The sequence below is a fragment of the Gallus gallus genome, chromosome 24, assembly GCF_016699485.2.
Source record: "Gallus gallus isolate bGalGal1 chromosome 24, bGalGal1.mat.broiler.GRCg7b, whole genome shotgun sequence".
NCBI lineage: Eukaryota > Metazoa > Chordata > Aves > Galliformes > Phasianidae > Gallus > Gallus gallus.
This window is the reverse complement of record NC_052555.1, coordinates 2,847,822-2,864,170: the sequence shown is the minus strand read 5'-3', so window position 1 is coordinate 2,864,170 and position 16,349 is coordinate 2,847,822. Positions and strand designations below refer to the sequence as shown.

Below are 16,349 nucleotides of genomic sequence, written 5' to 3'. Positions count from 1 at the left end.
TAACCCAACAACTCTGCGGACTTGTTGCCCTCCAAAGCTTTTAGAAAGCTCAGTTGGCTGCAACCTCCCTGTTGCTTTTCACAGAGCTGTCTGAATGCTCCTGACACAGCGGGGTTTCAGTTAGCATGTATCCCCATACCACCTTTACCCAATGAACAACAGACATCCTCACATCACGTTCTCACTGAGCAGCTCTTTCTAGCAAAGCTGAAAATACAACAAGGAATAAAGACCTCTTGAGATATTTGTTCAGCTCGTTTTTTGTCCTAGTAAAATCCCAGTAAACGAGGTCCATCCTCCTCTTATAGTTGACCACTACAACTGCATTACTGGATGGAACTTTTGGACAACATTTTCTAGAAATCTAAACAGCCAGAAGTTTATAGAAGTAACTTCCAGCCTTACGGGGAACAGATTAAGGCCACCTTCCTACTGTGACTCCTGTAGATGAAGAAGGACCTCTAAGATTTCCTACCTGAATGCTGCCCAGATGCAGAACCCTCCGGGCAGAACCAGCCCTCCTTACACAGACCTTCTGGGGAGCTCTGACCATACTCAGAACAGAACCACCCTGGGAAGCAGGCCTGGCAGTCCTGTGCTGACTGGCCACCACGATGAGCCAGAAAGGAGCCTGAAAGACACCAAAAGCACACACTCCCATCATCCTCAGTACCGTTGGAAGTGGATATGGAGAGAAAATCCTTGCAGAGTAACTGGTTGCTGGTTAGTAAATGGCAGTGCTCCTGTGAGGGAGGTCTGTGGAAGGCTGGTTATGGGTGCTGGTTGAGGTGAATTCCTATTTCTTCCTTGTCTAGGCTGAGCAGTGCAATCACATGCTTAACCTACCTGTAGATTTTACCCAGGAAAGAAATGATCATCTAAAAGCCTTTCTCCTTTAACTTAATTGGTAGTCTCATTAATGGCGATGTTAAAGGATGGCTCTGACTGCAGAGAGGGCAGCAGAGACTCTTACACGTGCACAGCCCACTGCTGCTATGCGACCTTTCCTTCAGGAATGCTCAGCAAAGAGCATCCCCCTGACAGCTGCACAGCAGCATGTATGCCACAGACTGAGGCTCCAGAGGCAGTTGTGCAATTACTGTCTGAATTTAGGACTGATGCTTCCAATACAACAGCAGCAGATTAGCAGCTAAGATTTCATGCTGACAGCAGCTGCCCCTTGGGGAACATAAAGGCACGCTTCAGTGCAAAATAACAAGGGGCTGCAAAACAATGGCACAGACTCAGATGAGCTCAGCAACCCACTCAGCGCTGGTAAGAGAAATGATGGCATGCAGCAGCTGCTGTCAAGCCTACCTCGGGGACAGGGAGATGGAGAAGAACTCCCTGCAGGACAGAAGTGGCCTCGAGGACAAATGTTCCCCACTGCTCCATCCATGGGGTTTGGCAGCACGGAGCCTCCTGTGCAGTAGAAGCCAGCATCACAGGGACCTGATGGAGCTGAAAGCTCTGCAGTTGCACAGTACATACCTGATGCAGGGGATAGAAGCACAGCCCTCCATCTGAGAGGCATCAGAATGCAAACACAAACAGCACGAGACTGGGATTGCCTAGTGATCATAGCAAAACTGAAGACAGTACTATGAAACAAAGCAATCTGTGCAGGGACAAAGATGCTTTTCCTACCTGGAGTGCAGGGAATAGGAAGAAATGAACCAACAGGACAAAAGGCTCCTGCTTGGCACTGCCCAGAAGATCCAGACGCTGGAGCTGCCATGCCCACTAATGGAAAGAACGGAGGCTGAGGTGAAGCAGAAAAATTGCAAGGGGTCCATCTTACCCAAAGTGCTAAGAACAGAACTAGAGCACTCCATTCAAGAAAGCAGCAAGGGAAAGCAAGCCACGTGAGTCCTCTAGGTGACTCCACTCCACCGCTGCTACAATGATAATCATTATTACACTTTATCATACCTGAGTGATTTCCAGGAAACATTGGCTTGCTTGACATGGATCCAGGTGGACAAAACCATCCAGGCATGCACAGTCCATCTGGTCTTGCTAGGCCTGGCTTGGAACAGACCCTTCCAGGAGGACACAGCTGGCACTTGGAAGCATCCCAGATATTTAAAGCATCACTGTACGTTCCAGGAGGACAAGGATACTGAGTGGCAAATTTGGTATTCCTGGGGCAGTAGTGACCTAGGAGAGAAGAGGCAGGTTTCAATAAGGTCAGTGCATGCTGGTAACAGCCTGAGAAGAACCTCCCAGCCTGGGCACACAGAACCCTCTTCATCTGTTTCTGAGGGAGACAGGAGCCAAGCTATGACAGTGGGCCTGTCTTGCGATTTGTCACAGCTGGATGACATCTGCGTCACATCAGCATAAAATGAAGTTGATCAGAGTTGAGGATTAGCAATACTTTTAACAGCAACCATTTTTTTTTTTTAATGAGACCTCAAAGTATGTTATAAAAGTCTCCGTAGTCTCTGTCTACTCAGACAGGGGAACTGAATCACAAAGAGGTTAAGTGCTTTGACCAAGGACCAGCAGAGGAGACCTGTGATTCATGCAACACAGTCCAATGTTGAACTCACTCCAAGCAGCTATAAGAGCATCTGCTAATCCTTATGAGTTCCCAGAACGAGCAAGTAGGTACCATCAGACCCACCTGCAGGGCAATCTGTGTAGTTTGTGGAAGCAGTCTCACAGTAAAAACCTTCTGGGCACTCCAAACACTGCACCATACTCCAGGATGGGCTGTAACTCCCTGCAGGACAAGGCTGGGCTCTGCTGCTCCCCGCTACACAGTAATGTCCAGGTGGGCACGGTCCTCCACTCACTGTTACCTTTGAGGAACACCACCACTGTTAAACAAAGTCTTCCTATACAGTTCACAAACAGAGGGCAGCCTCACAAAAAGGATGGTCAGATTCTTATAGTGAAGAGCACTGGACACACAGCATGGAAGCCTGCATTCATCACTTAGTCTTTCAGGTTGCACACATCCTTATCCAAGCTAAGAGATCAGAACTCTGCACATAACAAATCCTACTGGGCTGGGCGTTTGGAAGCTGGCATCACCCTTTTCCTCTTCATTTGTGGTCCTCAGAGAGCTGTGGCATAAACCCACTGTCTTGTTATGATCTGCAAAAGTTCTGTGTATTTTGCTCAGGAGGAGGGCAGGCAGATGCAATATTCTACTTTAACTCACGCACTAATGAACCTCTGTACTTTTTATGCAATATGGCATTCTGCTCTGCTTTGCAGCATCAATATGCAAAGATAGAGATGGTTTTGGCCAGGTGTATTTTGCCATTGCTAGCCCCTCTCACTACCAATAAACCAGACGCACCTAACACAGCAGATAACACAGTAACTTAGAGTTTGAACTGAGCCAAAAGAAATACAGTGACCTAACAGTGTTCAGTTCAGATACCATGTTTGCCATGTTTACAGCACAAGAGCAACTTACCCTGGGAGGTTGAGGAGAAATGGCTCCTCCACTGCAGTAGAATCCACCTTCACACAATCCAGTTGGAGATAAAAGCCCAGTCCCACTGCAGAAATACCCTGAAGGAGGGACCACAAAAGCACCATAATGACATTGGTCAGACAAGACCAACAGGGAAATGTAAATGAGAAAAATCACCCCAACCATCAGGTTTGATGTCACCCACACTTATTCTCCTGAAGATGTTTTGAGACATGACAACAAGAGAACAGCTGCAGCACAGAGCTTACATGCCTGAACAAACTGCACTTTGTATTATCCCAAAGCAGGAAAGCTTCGAGAGGAAAGGTGGAAAGTGAAGATCATAGCACAGAAATATGCACCTCGCTGTTAGTATGCTCTTACAGGGGTAAGTGGCAGATTTCATCTCTGTTTTACTTCATATCTCCCTCCAGGAAAACAGATGTGCATGATCACCTGCTCCAGAACCACAGAGTTTCTCAGGAGCCCTAAAAATGCTGGTGTTTGGCTGGAATCCCCCTAGTCCTTTCACTCAGTGCTGTACCTGCATCACACAGAAGGCAGTCCTCAATGCCAGTATTCCCTGTTGAGTTGCTATAATAACCAGGAGGGCATGGCTGCGGGAAGGCAGTGCCCATAGGGCAGTATGTTCCCTTTGGGCACACATCCCCCAGGAGACCATCTGTGGGCATTGGACTAGAAGAGCCTCCACTGCAGTAGAATCCAGCCAGACAGGGCCCTGTAACACGTGCCTGCCCTGCGAGTGCACAGTAGTGCCCTGAGAAAGCAACGCACTGCTGTTAATACTGGGAGAAAACAATGTAAACATGACAGAGGACAAGCTACAAACATGTAAATATGTGCAACGAAGAGCAAAAAGATCTTCCATGATTTGGGCAAACAACAACCAGCAGATGATGTCTAGCCACAGCAGGTTTAATGAAATTAAATTGTTGATCTAAGTTATTCATCTAGGCCCATGATGTGATTTGTACCAAACAGATATCTGTACTTAGAAGAATAATCTGACCTCTCTCTCCCCTCCCCTGATGAGAGGGTCTAGGTGAGGGGCTTTGCTGAGCTTCCCAACCTAAGGGTGGCACAAATCTCATGCTAACGTCACATTTGCATCAAACAGTGCATTGCTGCACACAAATACTGGCTCAAGATCTGGAGACAGTATAATCAATTAAAACGATCTTTAATTTGAGCTAATTCTCAGGAGGACACGAAGCCGTAACTATACTGCTTCTGATTCTCACCTCAGTTGAGTACCTTTGCTCAACGTGAAATGTTGCCATCAAAGTTTCTTTCATAAAGATTGCTTTATTTGTCAAGTTTATGAAGCACTCCATTAGGTATCTGTGACAGATGTGTGACAGCACGGAGATGACAATCTCCCAGACTAATATCTTCTCCCACATTTTTCCATATCACATCTCTTTAAGGTACATTTTATACTGGGCATGAGACTCTGTAGCCTGTTATTCATCTACTGAAACATGCAAATGCTACTGCTGAGCCTCAAGAACATTCAGAATATATTTTCAGACTGCCCCCATCACCATCCTGAGATCCTCATTGCCATTTACCTCGCTCACAGGGGATACAGTGAGACACCAGGCTGCTCCCATTTTGTGGGTTGTAGGTCCCCTCAGGACATGGAAACTGAGTGGCAGAAGCAGTGCTGGTAGGGCAGTAGTGGCCAGCTGAACATTCATTCTCCAAAAATGAAGAGGAATTTTTGGGACAGAAGAACCTGGTTGAAAGACAGAAGAAAAGGGACGGTGGGGAAGAAGTAATCTAGCAATATTTTACCTGAATAATGACTTAATGGTGGCAGTAGCCAATCTAACGTGGCTGCTGCACTGTGCTGACCACAAAAAACTCATGCATATTACTGTGCTCTCACTTGTTTCCTCATACACCTAATTGCAAAAGCCACAGAGACATAATTTTCTTAACTTGAGTCATAACACATCCAGGCTGTGAATCATCAGCTTGTAACAGTTAATCAAGGTCAAATCCAGTTAGTAATTGGAGATGAATCCCCTAAGGACACGCCAGACTCAGCAGCAGGTGATGCACAAGATCCTCTTTCTCTACATCAGGACTATGCCAGCCTGTTGCCAAGGGAACAGTTGCCATCTATTACTGCAGACACGAAAGAAGTTAATTCCAATGGTTTCCTTGCTTTAAACAGATCTCTCACCTAAATTCCCTTCCTGAGCAGTTGTATGTGGATTTAGGACTTTGCTTGGTCCCATAATCAATTACACAGTTTAGCCAACAGAGTTCAGTACTTGCCCTGCTTCCTGTCACATGCCCACTGCACACTGCCAAGATGACTGGATAAACTCATTACTTCCAATAGTTCTTTATTCCTACATACAATACTGATGTCACATTCTCACTCTTACCCTTGGGGACAGGGGAGGCAGCTGGCTTGCCTTTGCAAGGGGTTATACAAGCCTGCTGGACAAGCCATTGGAAGAGCTGTGCCCTGGGGACAGAAATACCCTGGGGAAAAAAAAAGAATTGATCAGAATTAGCAGTCTCTGAAAAATGAACAGAAAATCAGGCCCAACAGGGAAACCCTAACTTACCTTGGGGACACGGCTCTGGTTTCTCACCAGGGACACAGTATTCACCCTCTGGGCAAGCATGGCACTTCTCTCCATGGGTGTGTGGCATGTAGGAGCCAGCAGGACATGGTTCTGGACTTCTGGATCCAAGAGGACAAAAGTGACCGAGCAGACAGGGAGCTCCTGAGAGTCCATCAGTGGGTGTTGGGGTCTGTGCCCTACTGACACAGTAATACCTGCAACAGCAAATACAGGAACACACTCATCGTTTCAAGAGGGTATGGACCACCTCTCGTAGAGCATCTCTCCTTCCAGAGCACACAAATGTGTTCACTCTCCTACTTACCCTGGGCTGCAGGGTCCTGTGGGGGCCGCCTGTCCAGAGCTGTTGCAATAGTGCCCACCAGGACAAGGCTGGCAGTCCTGCAAACTCCTCCTGCCTTCACTGTCAGACCAGGTGCCAGGAGGGCACTTTAAAGGATGTGGTGCACCTGGCAAAACGAGTTGCATCAGAGTGAGAAAGTGTCACCTCATTCTATATAGAAAAAGAAAAAGCTAAGCTTCAGTGAGGTACATTACCTTCTGGACAATAATGACCAGGAGGACAAGGAAATCCTGATTCTCCATCTTGAGGATTTCTTACCCGGGCACCAATTCTGCACCAAAATCCCTCAGCACAGTCTCCTAGAAAACAGAATTATACACAAAAGTTGCACAAATGTACATTTCTGAATACAGATTGAAATATCATCATAGGCCATGACAAGGTGCTTCATCACTGCATGCTCCACAAATTAATGATGAAGTGGCCATGGAGGGGAGAGGCTGCTTCCAACTGGATGGAGTGCAGAACTGGTAACAGATGACAAAGTGACAGTTCCTAAGCAGAAGCACTCAGCTCAGACCAAGCACTGCCTCTGCGTTTGGGCAAGCACTTCAGCACACATTATGAGCTCCTGCAGTACCACTCTCCATTCTTGCATAGAAAAAGAGATATTTTTTCTTCTCAGAAAGTTCTCAACAAGTAAAACAGGATCATAGAATCGTAGAATCACCAAGGTTGGAAAATACCCACAGGATCACCCAGTCCAACCATCCGCCCATCACCAATAGCATCCAGCCTGGATAGATCATCTTAGCAGAGAAAAGAACTCTCCTGTCCTTCCTTCAATCTCTGGCAGTAGCCAACAGCCATCAGCAGGACTCCAGTCGTTGGGAACATACCCAGAACATCACTATACCTGTGGGGGCAGCAAGTCCAGAGAATTCACAGTATTTTCCTGGTGGGCAGCTTTGACATTCTTCGACAGCTTTCAGTTTTTGCCTTGGGCCAAACGTTCCTGCTGGGCAGCTGTACTGAGTGCTCCTGTTTGTCCCTGGTGGGCAGTAAAAGCCTTGTGGGCAGGGGTAAAGGGTAAAATCATTAACTGGCCCTTGCTGGTTGTCGCAGTAATAGCCTGCAGAGAAGACAGAGGGGAAAGACCTATATTAGTCACTGAGGTGTACTAAGTGTGAGCTGCTGCTCCTTGGAAGAGAAGGCTCCTAACAGGTTCTCCCAGGCCCACCAAGCACCTCACTGGCCGCTCGAAAAATAAATCCATTGCTGACCTTAACTTACTGTTGATTAGAACTACAACTCTGCTGGGGCAAATCCACAGAGCATTCCCAGTCGTGGTGCTTGTGAGAAGGAAATTTAACACCCAGTGATCTCCAAAACACAGGACAAAAGCTAAGGGTGGGTATGGGGAAACACGTAGGGATGCAGCACTGAGTTCTGCTTCCTTCCAGTTACTGCAACTTGTCAAGGAGAACTTCCCCACCGGCTATGAGAGTTTTCCCTTGATGGTATTTCAGTTGTTCAGACAAAATACAGAGATGTCACTGCTTCTGCTTCTATGCTAGAGTTGCCTGAACCTCTAACAGCCTTTTCATACAGAGCCCAAAATTATTCTCTGGTCAAGAGAAGAAAACCAGGCAGTGAGTTTCCAAGCTTTCACCCATAAGAAAGCTCAAGAGCCAGAAACAGGCAGGCAGCTCTTGTACAAAGGGTGCAGAGCAGCCAGTGAACTCCCTCACCTTCCCAGCACTCTCCAGTGGGGGCACTGAGACCAGGACCCCTGCAGTAGAAGCCAGAGGGACAAGGTTGGCACTCGGAAAGCATTCTCCTCCCTGGCAAGCTGGAGAAGGTGCCAGCTGGGCACAGCTTGGGTTCTGCTGACCCTGCAGCTGTGAGAAGAGAAACAAGGCAGAGAGAAATGAAGAGTGAATGAACAAATAAGGATTGTTGCATCTGGGGGCTGGATGAGTGCACTGCAGCATGGAAAGGGCAGCAGTGGAATCTTATTTTCATTCAAAGGTCAAGTAGTGCTGCATGGAAGAGGACAGACATTATTAACTTAATGGGTAATGGAGGTGAAGTTAATTACATCCTGAAGACAGACAGCTTCAAGCAATGAGACCAACATCACTACTTTCAGAGTATGGGTGAGGAACCAGGAGAAGAATCTTGGTCTCAGGGCACCCTGGTCAGAGCCCAGCAAGTTGGCCATCACACTCCCAGAATCACCCACCAGGATTCAATATATTAAACGCCAAGGAATTGCTGTCCCTGACTGATGATGGATACTTACTGCAGTAAGTCCCCGCAGGGCAGATATTCCCAGTCACATCATCTGTTGGATTCGGGAGGACTGCTCCACCTTTACAGTAAAACCCAGCAGTACATTCCCCACTAGGCACAGACAGACCTGGAAGACAGAGAGGGTAATGGCAACCCAAGCATGAAAACAAAGGGGAATAAAAGCAGGTGAAAAACCAACTTGGAGCTTCCCTCAGGGTGAATGTGACAAGCTAACACTTGAGCCCTGTGCTGTGCCAGCCCAGAGAGACACCAAAGGCATCTTGCAAGCACCACTGCAGCTCTATAAATGTACCAGGATAAGAACAGATCACATTTAACACACCAAATATTGAAAGGACAGAAAAGAAACAGGAGAAAAATGCATCAGCAGTCTGTATCCCAGCATCTGCAGGTTCAGAGAATATGGAAGAATCTGACAGAGGACCTTGACCCCCTATATCTACAAATCTATAAAGATGCTCTCACACTGTTCCTCTGAGGATGGGAACATGGCCACAGAAGCTTAAGGACACAGAAAATTCTGGGCAAAGTTGAGTTTATCGCCTGGAATCAGAACTTGCTTTAGGTCCTCTACTGAGTTCCGAAGTAACAAACATGTCTATATTTTGGCTCCCTTTAAAAAGGATCACCCTTGTTTTTCAAAAACAGACACCAACCTGAGGCATTGCAGTAAAAGCCAGGACGGCAGGGAAGAGGCTCTGGGCTTCCTCTGGGGCAGTAGAAACCAGCTATGCACTTCCCTCCAGTAGCAGTAGCTGGGCAGAGGCAGTTGGCACTGGTGTAGTTATCCAGGTCAAAAGGCTGCGAGGTCCAAGCAGCAGAGATGCAAAACCAACCTGAAAACAAGTGCATATAATGATCCTTCTGTGAAGCATCGTTATGCCATGATGGTCTCACAACCCTGAGTTCAGTACTTCTGCTATACAGCAACAGGGCTCAATTCTCCTGTCAAAGCAGGCTGTGAACTGCAGACAGAGATTGCTGTTCATGGCTACCAGATCCATCCTATGTGGAGTCTGTGCCCATTTGAAAGCCAAGAGGATGCCCAGGGTGCCTTCAGTAGTACTACACACCTATGGACGGGCAAGTGACTCAAGCAAACAGGGAGGCACTTATGGATGCATCCTAAGACATTGCCTCTATGTTTGGCTGCTGTAGTGCACAACACAGATCCAGACTCACCTGCATCACACTTGCCTGATGGAGCTGTCAAGTTCTCCTTCCCACAGTAGTGCCCAGGTGGGCAGGGCAAGCAGCTGTCCAAGCTCTGCGTCATGGGATCAGGGTTAAAGTAGCCCCGGGGACAGGGAAACTCAGTGGCAAACCTGGTTCCTTTGAAATAAGAGAGAATCTTTCACAGATTATAACATCTCAGCCATCAATCCCACAGCATCGCCTCATGTCTCAAAGGATTCTGTGTCATATTGTTGCCAGTTCATCTCAGTGCTGACTTTCACAATGCACAGCTTGGCCTTTGGAGCTGTGACAACCTCCGTGTGCTGCTTAATTTACCAAGGATGGGCTTAAACGACAGCCTTGCCTATGGTTGAAGAGCTTGAGTGGTTCTACACAGAAGAACCAGATTGACTCATGAAGCTTTATTTCACAGGGACCACTCCCTGCCTTTAAAAAGATGATGTTTCAGCCTGCTCAATGGATGACCTCATCCTTTGTGCCCATCTCACCTTTAGGGCAGTAAAAGCCAGCTGGGCAAGGATTCACACTGTAGCTGGTAGTATTTTCTGGGCAGTAGTATCCCGCAGCACAAGGGAAGCACGCAGCTTGTCTGGTGAGGTTGTTGTAAGTCCCTGCAAGGCAGGCTAAGGGAAAGCTGGCTCCTTCTGGGCAGAAATGGCTCACAGGACAGGGGCCTCCCATCTCCCACACACCTACAACACAAATGTAGAAGACAAAGCAAAATAAAAGGGAACTCCTGAGCAAGGGACAATGCCAACAGAGGGAGCTAACCGATGAGCATCTCCACTCGGTTATGACTTCTGGGATCTGAGAAGACAGATCCAAAAAGGGCCACAACACGGTACCTAAAATGACTACAAGTATCTCAGCTTTGGAGTTACTCAGTGCTGTGTCACTTTGTGCTTTTCCTCCTTGCTTCAAAGGAAAAGCCACAGTGAACCGGATTTTTGCACATCAGCTTTCTAAGCACTCATCTGCACATACACTAAGACTTGTGGAGAATATTTAGTTGTCCACTAAGGACTTGGAACTCTTATCTTGAAATCCTTATTTCTTATGCAGAATACAGTGATAGGTGGGAATCAGGCCACTTGCATTGTATGCTGGTAGCCAGAACTCTCAAGTGCTCAATGAAAGTGTCTCATTCAGTAACATAGATTGGTGGACTGACTGCTTTTTCGTCCTTGGAGTGTATGCACCAGGATAAATAGTACCAACAAAGTTAATTCAGGTGCTTAAATGACTAAGAAGCAGGGGCAGTACTGGGGGAAAAAGGGGCATTTTTTAAAGCTGTCTGCTGCCAAGACCACTAATTATTGGACACAAGCAGGTGAAGACACTGATGCTCACACAGTACAACTCACCAGGTGGTGATGGGGAGGATGCTCCAGTGAGGCAGTAGTACCCAGCTGAGCAGCGCCCTGAGGGTGCTGTGAGGGCAGCAGAGCTGCAGTAATGGCCAGATGGGCATGCCATGCAGCTGGATTCCTGCCACATGTACAGCCTATAGAGAGACATAAGCAGGCTTTTCGTTGGCAAGGGTACAAGTTCAGCAGGAAGACCCCCAATGCTTATACCCCTGGCCAAGTGAAAACAACCATGAGGCTTTCATAATCAGTGCAAGGATGTGTTTAATGAGCGTTTCTGAGCTGTAGCTTAAGGGGGTAAAGGACTCTGCAGGCAAGTAAGGAAGGCACCAGATAGTCAGCAGTGGGGACAGAGGGATAAAACAAAAAGGAAAGGCAAATACAGAAGCTCACCTGTCTGAGTAAGTGCCCACAGGGCACTGCTGTGGGATACTTGTGCCAGCTGGGCAGAAGTGTCCTGGTGGGCATGGGCCACCAGTGCTGGTGTTCGTGGCTCCGTCGGGGTTTGGGACACTTGCTCCTACAATAAGAAGGAAGACCAAAGGTTTCCTGAATGATATGGGCTGCTATTTTGCAGGCCAGTTTGCCCCACACACCTAAAGAATAGTTTCTATAGCTGGGAGAGAATAACTGCTTCTTTTCCCAAGTCCATCTACTGGCCTCAGAAAGCAGGCTTTTGACTAGACATTGCTTGGGGCTATCCTGGGACACTCTGCAGGAAAAGCCAGGGAGAGATTGCACAGAGAAAGTCTGAAGGTGTTCCTAAAGTCTACAGCTTTCTACTTTTTCACTTCTCGTTTGCTCTTCTGAGCATTACATTGGATACCTGCTGTGCAGAAGAACCCTGGCCAGCAGGGACCACTTGGAGAGGAGAGTCCCCAGTCTCCACAGAACATTCCTGGAAGACCACAAAAGGAAAAAAAGAGCATCAGTACAAAACAGGAGAGTTGGTGTGCTGCGTGTACTGACTGGAAGACAAAGAGGGAGGCTTTCATAGAGCTGATCACTCAACATCAGCATTCCAGTTCAAATCACACTCCTCTGGGAAACCCCGAGTGTAAAAACAAACTGTTCTCCTACCCACAAAGGATAAAAAGCCATTAAATTTGGCTTACTGGGGGACAATACCGGTGGGACAAGGAATCTACTTCAGGTATTATTATGCTTGCCTTTCCAAGTGGGAAAAATATCTCAGTGGGTTAGGAGAAGATATGCAGAGATCAGCCTCTGATGCTGCTCCCTGTGGACAACCAGAGCACTCAGTCATCTCCTCACCTGCAGGGCACTTCTGGCACCTCTCAGCCTGGCTGAGTCCATAAGAGGGGTTGAAAGTCCCAGGGGGACAAGGATTAAAACTGATTCCTGTTCTCTGAGGGCAATAGAAGCCAGGAGGGCAGCGGCGTCGCAGTCCTTTAGGACAGTGGAACCCAGCAGGACATGGAAAACACTTATCTTGACCTACAGAGGAAATAAGTCATGAACTGGAAGAAGATGCCACACAACTTTCTCCTACCAAGCTGTGTGCTTAAAGAAGCAGCAGATGCAACAGTTATTCTGCAAGCCCTCTGGGAATGATTGGTTCTCAAATCCACTCCAGCCCGAGTCCCAGTAACCTCACATCACACCGGTAGGTGGCAGGCAGAACAGTGAGGAAATCGGGTTAATAGCTGCAACCCCATTTGACCTGCGTGCTACGGGGGGGAATCGTAGTCTCCATGTGACATCAGAGGAATAAAAGGCAGGAAAAAATACAACCAAGTGACTAAGAACCCGTTCCTCTGTCCCAAGAATAATACTGAGAACCTGTAACAGCAGCTATCAACTGCTATTCTTGGATGCAGACAAAAAATAGAATTTGCTTCTAGCTTTCCCAAGCCACGCTGAGGCTGCAAAGATTCAGCTCCTGACCTGTTGCATTGCTGTATTCACCACTGGGGCAGGGAGAAGGTGCTGCTGAGCCTTCAGGGCAGAAATGTCCTCGAGGACAGATATCTCCAGTGATGCCATCCTCTGGCTTTGCAGTCTTTGCCCCTCCTGTGCAGTAGTAGCCTTAAAGAAGAAAGCATATAAAAGTCTTCTCCGTCACGTGAAAAATCCCCCTGAATTTCTGAGTAGCTAAAAAAGGTTCTGGTTTTATCTCACCTTGTGCACAAGGTCCTATGGGAGCATCCTGGCCAGACGTACTGCAGAAGAACCCAGGGGAACAAGGAAGACACCAAGTGGCATCCTGGGCTCCCCTCTGGCCGTTCCAGGTGCCAGCAGGACATGCCATCTCTTTTGGGTGCGTCGCGCCAGCAGGGCAGTAATATCCGGGTTGACAAAGATCTCCAAATGAAAGGCCCACCTGAAGCAAAGGAAGTGAGATTAATGTAGGTCACAAAAGCTTTTGTAGCCCCTAATGGTCTGCAGCAACACAAGATATTGAGTACTCACAGGTGAGGAGCTGCTGGACCCTTGACTGCAGTAATATCCAGGCTGGCAAGGCCCTTCTGGCTCAGCCAGACCTGCCATGCTGCAATACATGCCTGCTGGGCAGGGCTTGCATGAACCTGCCCCAGGCACATCTGTATACATACCCTGCACATAAACAGAACTAATGAATACCCTCCTCCAAGGGACTGGAAACCTCCTAAAAACTACTATTTAAAAAACAATGATGTTGGATTCTTACCACTGGACAAGGGAGAGGCAGGGAACTTCCAGCCAAGCAAAAATGCCCTTTTGGACAAGACAGGGCTTCAGCCAGGCCTGTGTCATTGCAGAATGTTCCCTCTGGACAGTCCCTGCAATGAGACTGACCACGGTCCTAAAAAGGGGATGTAAGACAGAACTTGGTGGATGTGCAGCAATATTGCTTACAGTGTGAACAAAGCAGCTTTGCACATTCTACCAGCTCCCAGAGACTCCCTGCTACAAAATGCACACCCTAAATTGTTAGAACAGCTGTCCAAAAAACAAAAGATTTGTGGCATCTGAATAGCACCTCGTGTCAGTAAAGCAGCAGCAGACACAGCCCTTATCTCATATGGCAGCAAGGGGCCGTACAACTATGCGCATAGCAATTCACCTATGCTAGAGTAAAGCTTCCTCAACCCACTGCTAAACTGGCACTGCACAAAACTTAGGAAAAACTGCCTGATTAGCTTCAAGGAACCATGCTGAACTGGTGGATCTGGTGTTCCATCCCCAGTCTTTCTAGCTCTGCACAGCACTGCTGCTGCAAGGCAAAAGCAAGGATGGTGGTGACTGCCCAGCTTACCAGAAAACCCAAGTCCCTCTTTCTTTAAGCTATCTACTTATGAACACTTCACAAATGACTATTCACACCCCTGTACAATGGCTCTGAAGACCCCACGAGCATCTTATAGTGCATGCTACTCTAATACTCACAGGCTGGAAGCTGCCAGGAGGACACGGCTCTGGCTTGAAAGCTCCTGCAGAGGAATAATGCCCTTCCATGACCACATGCTGAAGAGCACTTTTGGCACCTCCTGTACAGTAGTAACCAGGCTCACATGGTCCTGATGGAGCTCGGGTATTTGTCCCATCACAATAGAGGCTTTGAGTGGTGGGGAGAAAAATAAAGATCGTGGGTGGCAATAGTTTGTCACCGGTTAGCACAGTGCCCATACAAAAAAATAACCCCTCAGTCTACCTGGAATCTCAGAGACCTCATTCCTGATCACTTACAGGCCTTGAAAGGAAGTTACAGAGCACATACATCACTTCTCATGCATCCTTTTTAGAGACCAGGTACTGTAGCTTTAACCTGGAAAGAATTCCCCCCTGTCCCATCGCAAAGCTTCATCTGCATATTTGTGTGATCTGAATAAAGGTCACACAAACACCCAAATGTTGGTTTTCTTCAAGTCTTCTTCACATCTTCAGACTAGAAATATACAGGCATTAATAGAAAAATAGGAACTTCGAGGGCATTCCCTTCAGCTTCTAGACAAAATATGAATTCCAAAGCTGTCCCATGCTCCATTTTTCTTGCCTACATCTCCAGGGAAAAGAGGGAGTGAAAAAGCAGGAAAAAAAAAGACAGGAAAATTTGGATTCTCTCAGCTCATTGGATTCCACCCCATGGAGACCTACAGCTCCATCCCAGCAAAGCACCAAAATCACAGGTCATGTGCCACTAAGCCCCAGATGATTTTACATGCTCTGTCAGAGCAGCATGAAGATAGAGCCACCTGAAAGGCAAACTGCTCATCACTAGCAATCTGCATGCATTGGATGATAATGCTGGTGAAAGCCAGTGCTATATGCACACCTCTTCTTTCAGAATCAGATGTGTGATCCCGGCATCATTAAGAGGAATGTAACATAGTGGTGAGTTATATAATCTGGTAATAAAAAGAAAGGACTATCCAAACAGTACTAATAAGAATGTTTAAGCAAGAGTTGCTAGGTCAGGCCATCCAGCACTACAGACATAATGAGTCTTGCTAGATGCTAGTGAACAGCACATGCTGGGGGGCAACTCAGTTCAAGTTCCTTATTGTAAATTATCTAGTACAGGTATATAAGCAATGGAGAGAGCTGGCAGCACATTTGCTGGCAACAGAGGGAACTCTGCAAAAGGGCTGGAGGTAAGGCTGTGCTGCTTGGGCAACAAAGGCAAGGTTTAAACAGTCCTTTTACAGTGAGACAGAACTGAGTTGTAATCAGCAAACAGTGCACTCACCCAGGTGGGCAGTCCAAGCACTGACCAAGGCTTCTCAGCCCACTCACATTGCTGTAGGTTCCTGGAGGGCAGGGGATGGGTAAGGGGGACCCAGGTGGGCAGTATGCCCCTGCAGGACACACATCTCCTGTCACACCATCTGTAGGCAACTGCAATTGAAAAAGGCATCACGTAGGAAAGGAGAAAAACCTGGGTTAAAATATTAAAGGCATCATACTGATTTGGGCTCAAGGCAGTGCCAAGGAGAAAAATAGAAACTTTCACTGCTGTACAGCGAGCAGACGATGCCTCTTTAAGGTGGATGTGGTAAACACACAGGAGGAAGAAATAAGGATGACCTTTTTCACACTGGCAATCCCACCGCAATTCGCTCCCACTGAACTTTTCGCCTGGATATTCAACCTAGATACATTTTTAGTTAAGGTGATAGCAGTGT

At 47.3% G+C, this 16,349-nt stretch overlaps 1 protein-coding gene across 33 annotated transcripts in view; it reads right to left on the bottom strand.

The window, feature by feature from the left end:
* The window catches only part of LOC101748867 (zonadhesin-like), a 140,607-nt gene that overhangs the window by 77,242 nt on the left and 47,016 nt on the right, over positions 1-16,349 (bottom strand). For 31 of the 33 annotated variants that reach the window (XM_025143347.3, XM_025143348.3, XM_015298151.3 and 28 more), the window contains 28 exons: positions 15,914-16,062; positions 14,614-14,782; positions 13,895-14,029; positions 13,657-13,800; positions 13,366-13,567; positions 13,132-13,272; positions 12,499-12,681; positions 12,050-12,121; positions 11,617-11,743; positions 11,221-11,360; positions 10,345-10,548; positions 9,842-9,991; positions 9,316-9,495; positions 8,649-8,765; positions 8,095-8,244; positions 7,260-7,475; positions 6,598-6,702; positions 6,365-6,509; positions 6,040-6,254; positions 5,854-5,953; positions 5,026-5,192; positions 3,978-4,211; positions 3,434-3,531; positions 2,630-2,807; positions 1,933-2,160; positions 1,648-1,743; positions 1,318-1,491; positions 476-631 (listed from right to left, as the gene is read on the bottom strand). In XM_025143347.3, the coding sequence (XP_024999115.2) occupies positions 476-631; positions 1,318-1,491; positions 1,648-1,743; positions 1,933-2,160; positions 2,630-2,807; positions 3,434-3,531; positions 3,978-4,211; positions 5,026-5,192; positions 5,854-5,953; positions 6,040-6,254; positions 6,365-6,509; positions 6,598-6,702; positions 7,260-7,475; positions 8,095-8,244; positions 8,649-8,765; positions 9,316-9,495; positions 9,842-9,991; positions 10,345-10,548; positions 11,221-11,360; positions 11,617-11,743; positions 12,050-12,121; positions 12,499-12,681; positions 13,132-13,272; positions 13,366-13,567; positions 13,657-13,800; positions 13,895-14,029; positions 14,614-14,782; positions 15,914-16,062 (4,375 nt within the window). The remainder of the gene's footprint in view (positions 1-475; positions 632-1,317; positions 1,492-1,647; positions 1,744-1,932; positions 2,161-2,629; positions 2,808-3,433; positions 3,532-3,977; positions 4,212-5,025; positions 5,193-5,853; positions 5,954-6,039; positions 6,255-6,364; positions 6,510-6,597; positions 6,703-7,259; positions 7,476-8,094; positions 8,245-8,648; positions 8,766-9,315; positions 9,496-9,841; positions 9,992-10,344; positions 10,549-11,220; positions 11,361-11,616; positions 11,744-12,049; positions 12,122-12,498; positions 12,682-13,131; positions 13,273-13,365; positions 13,568-13,656; positions 13,801-13,894; positions 14,030-14,613; positions 14,783-15,913; positions 16,063-16,349) is intronic. The other 2 variants (XM_040652132.1, XM_040652134.1) reach the window with 2 other exon arrangements.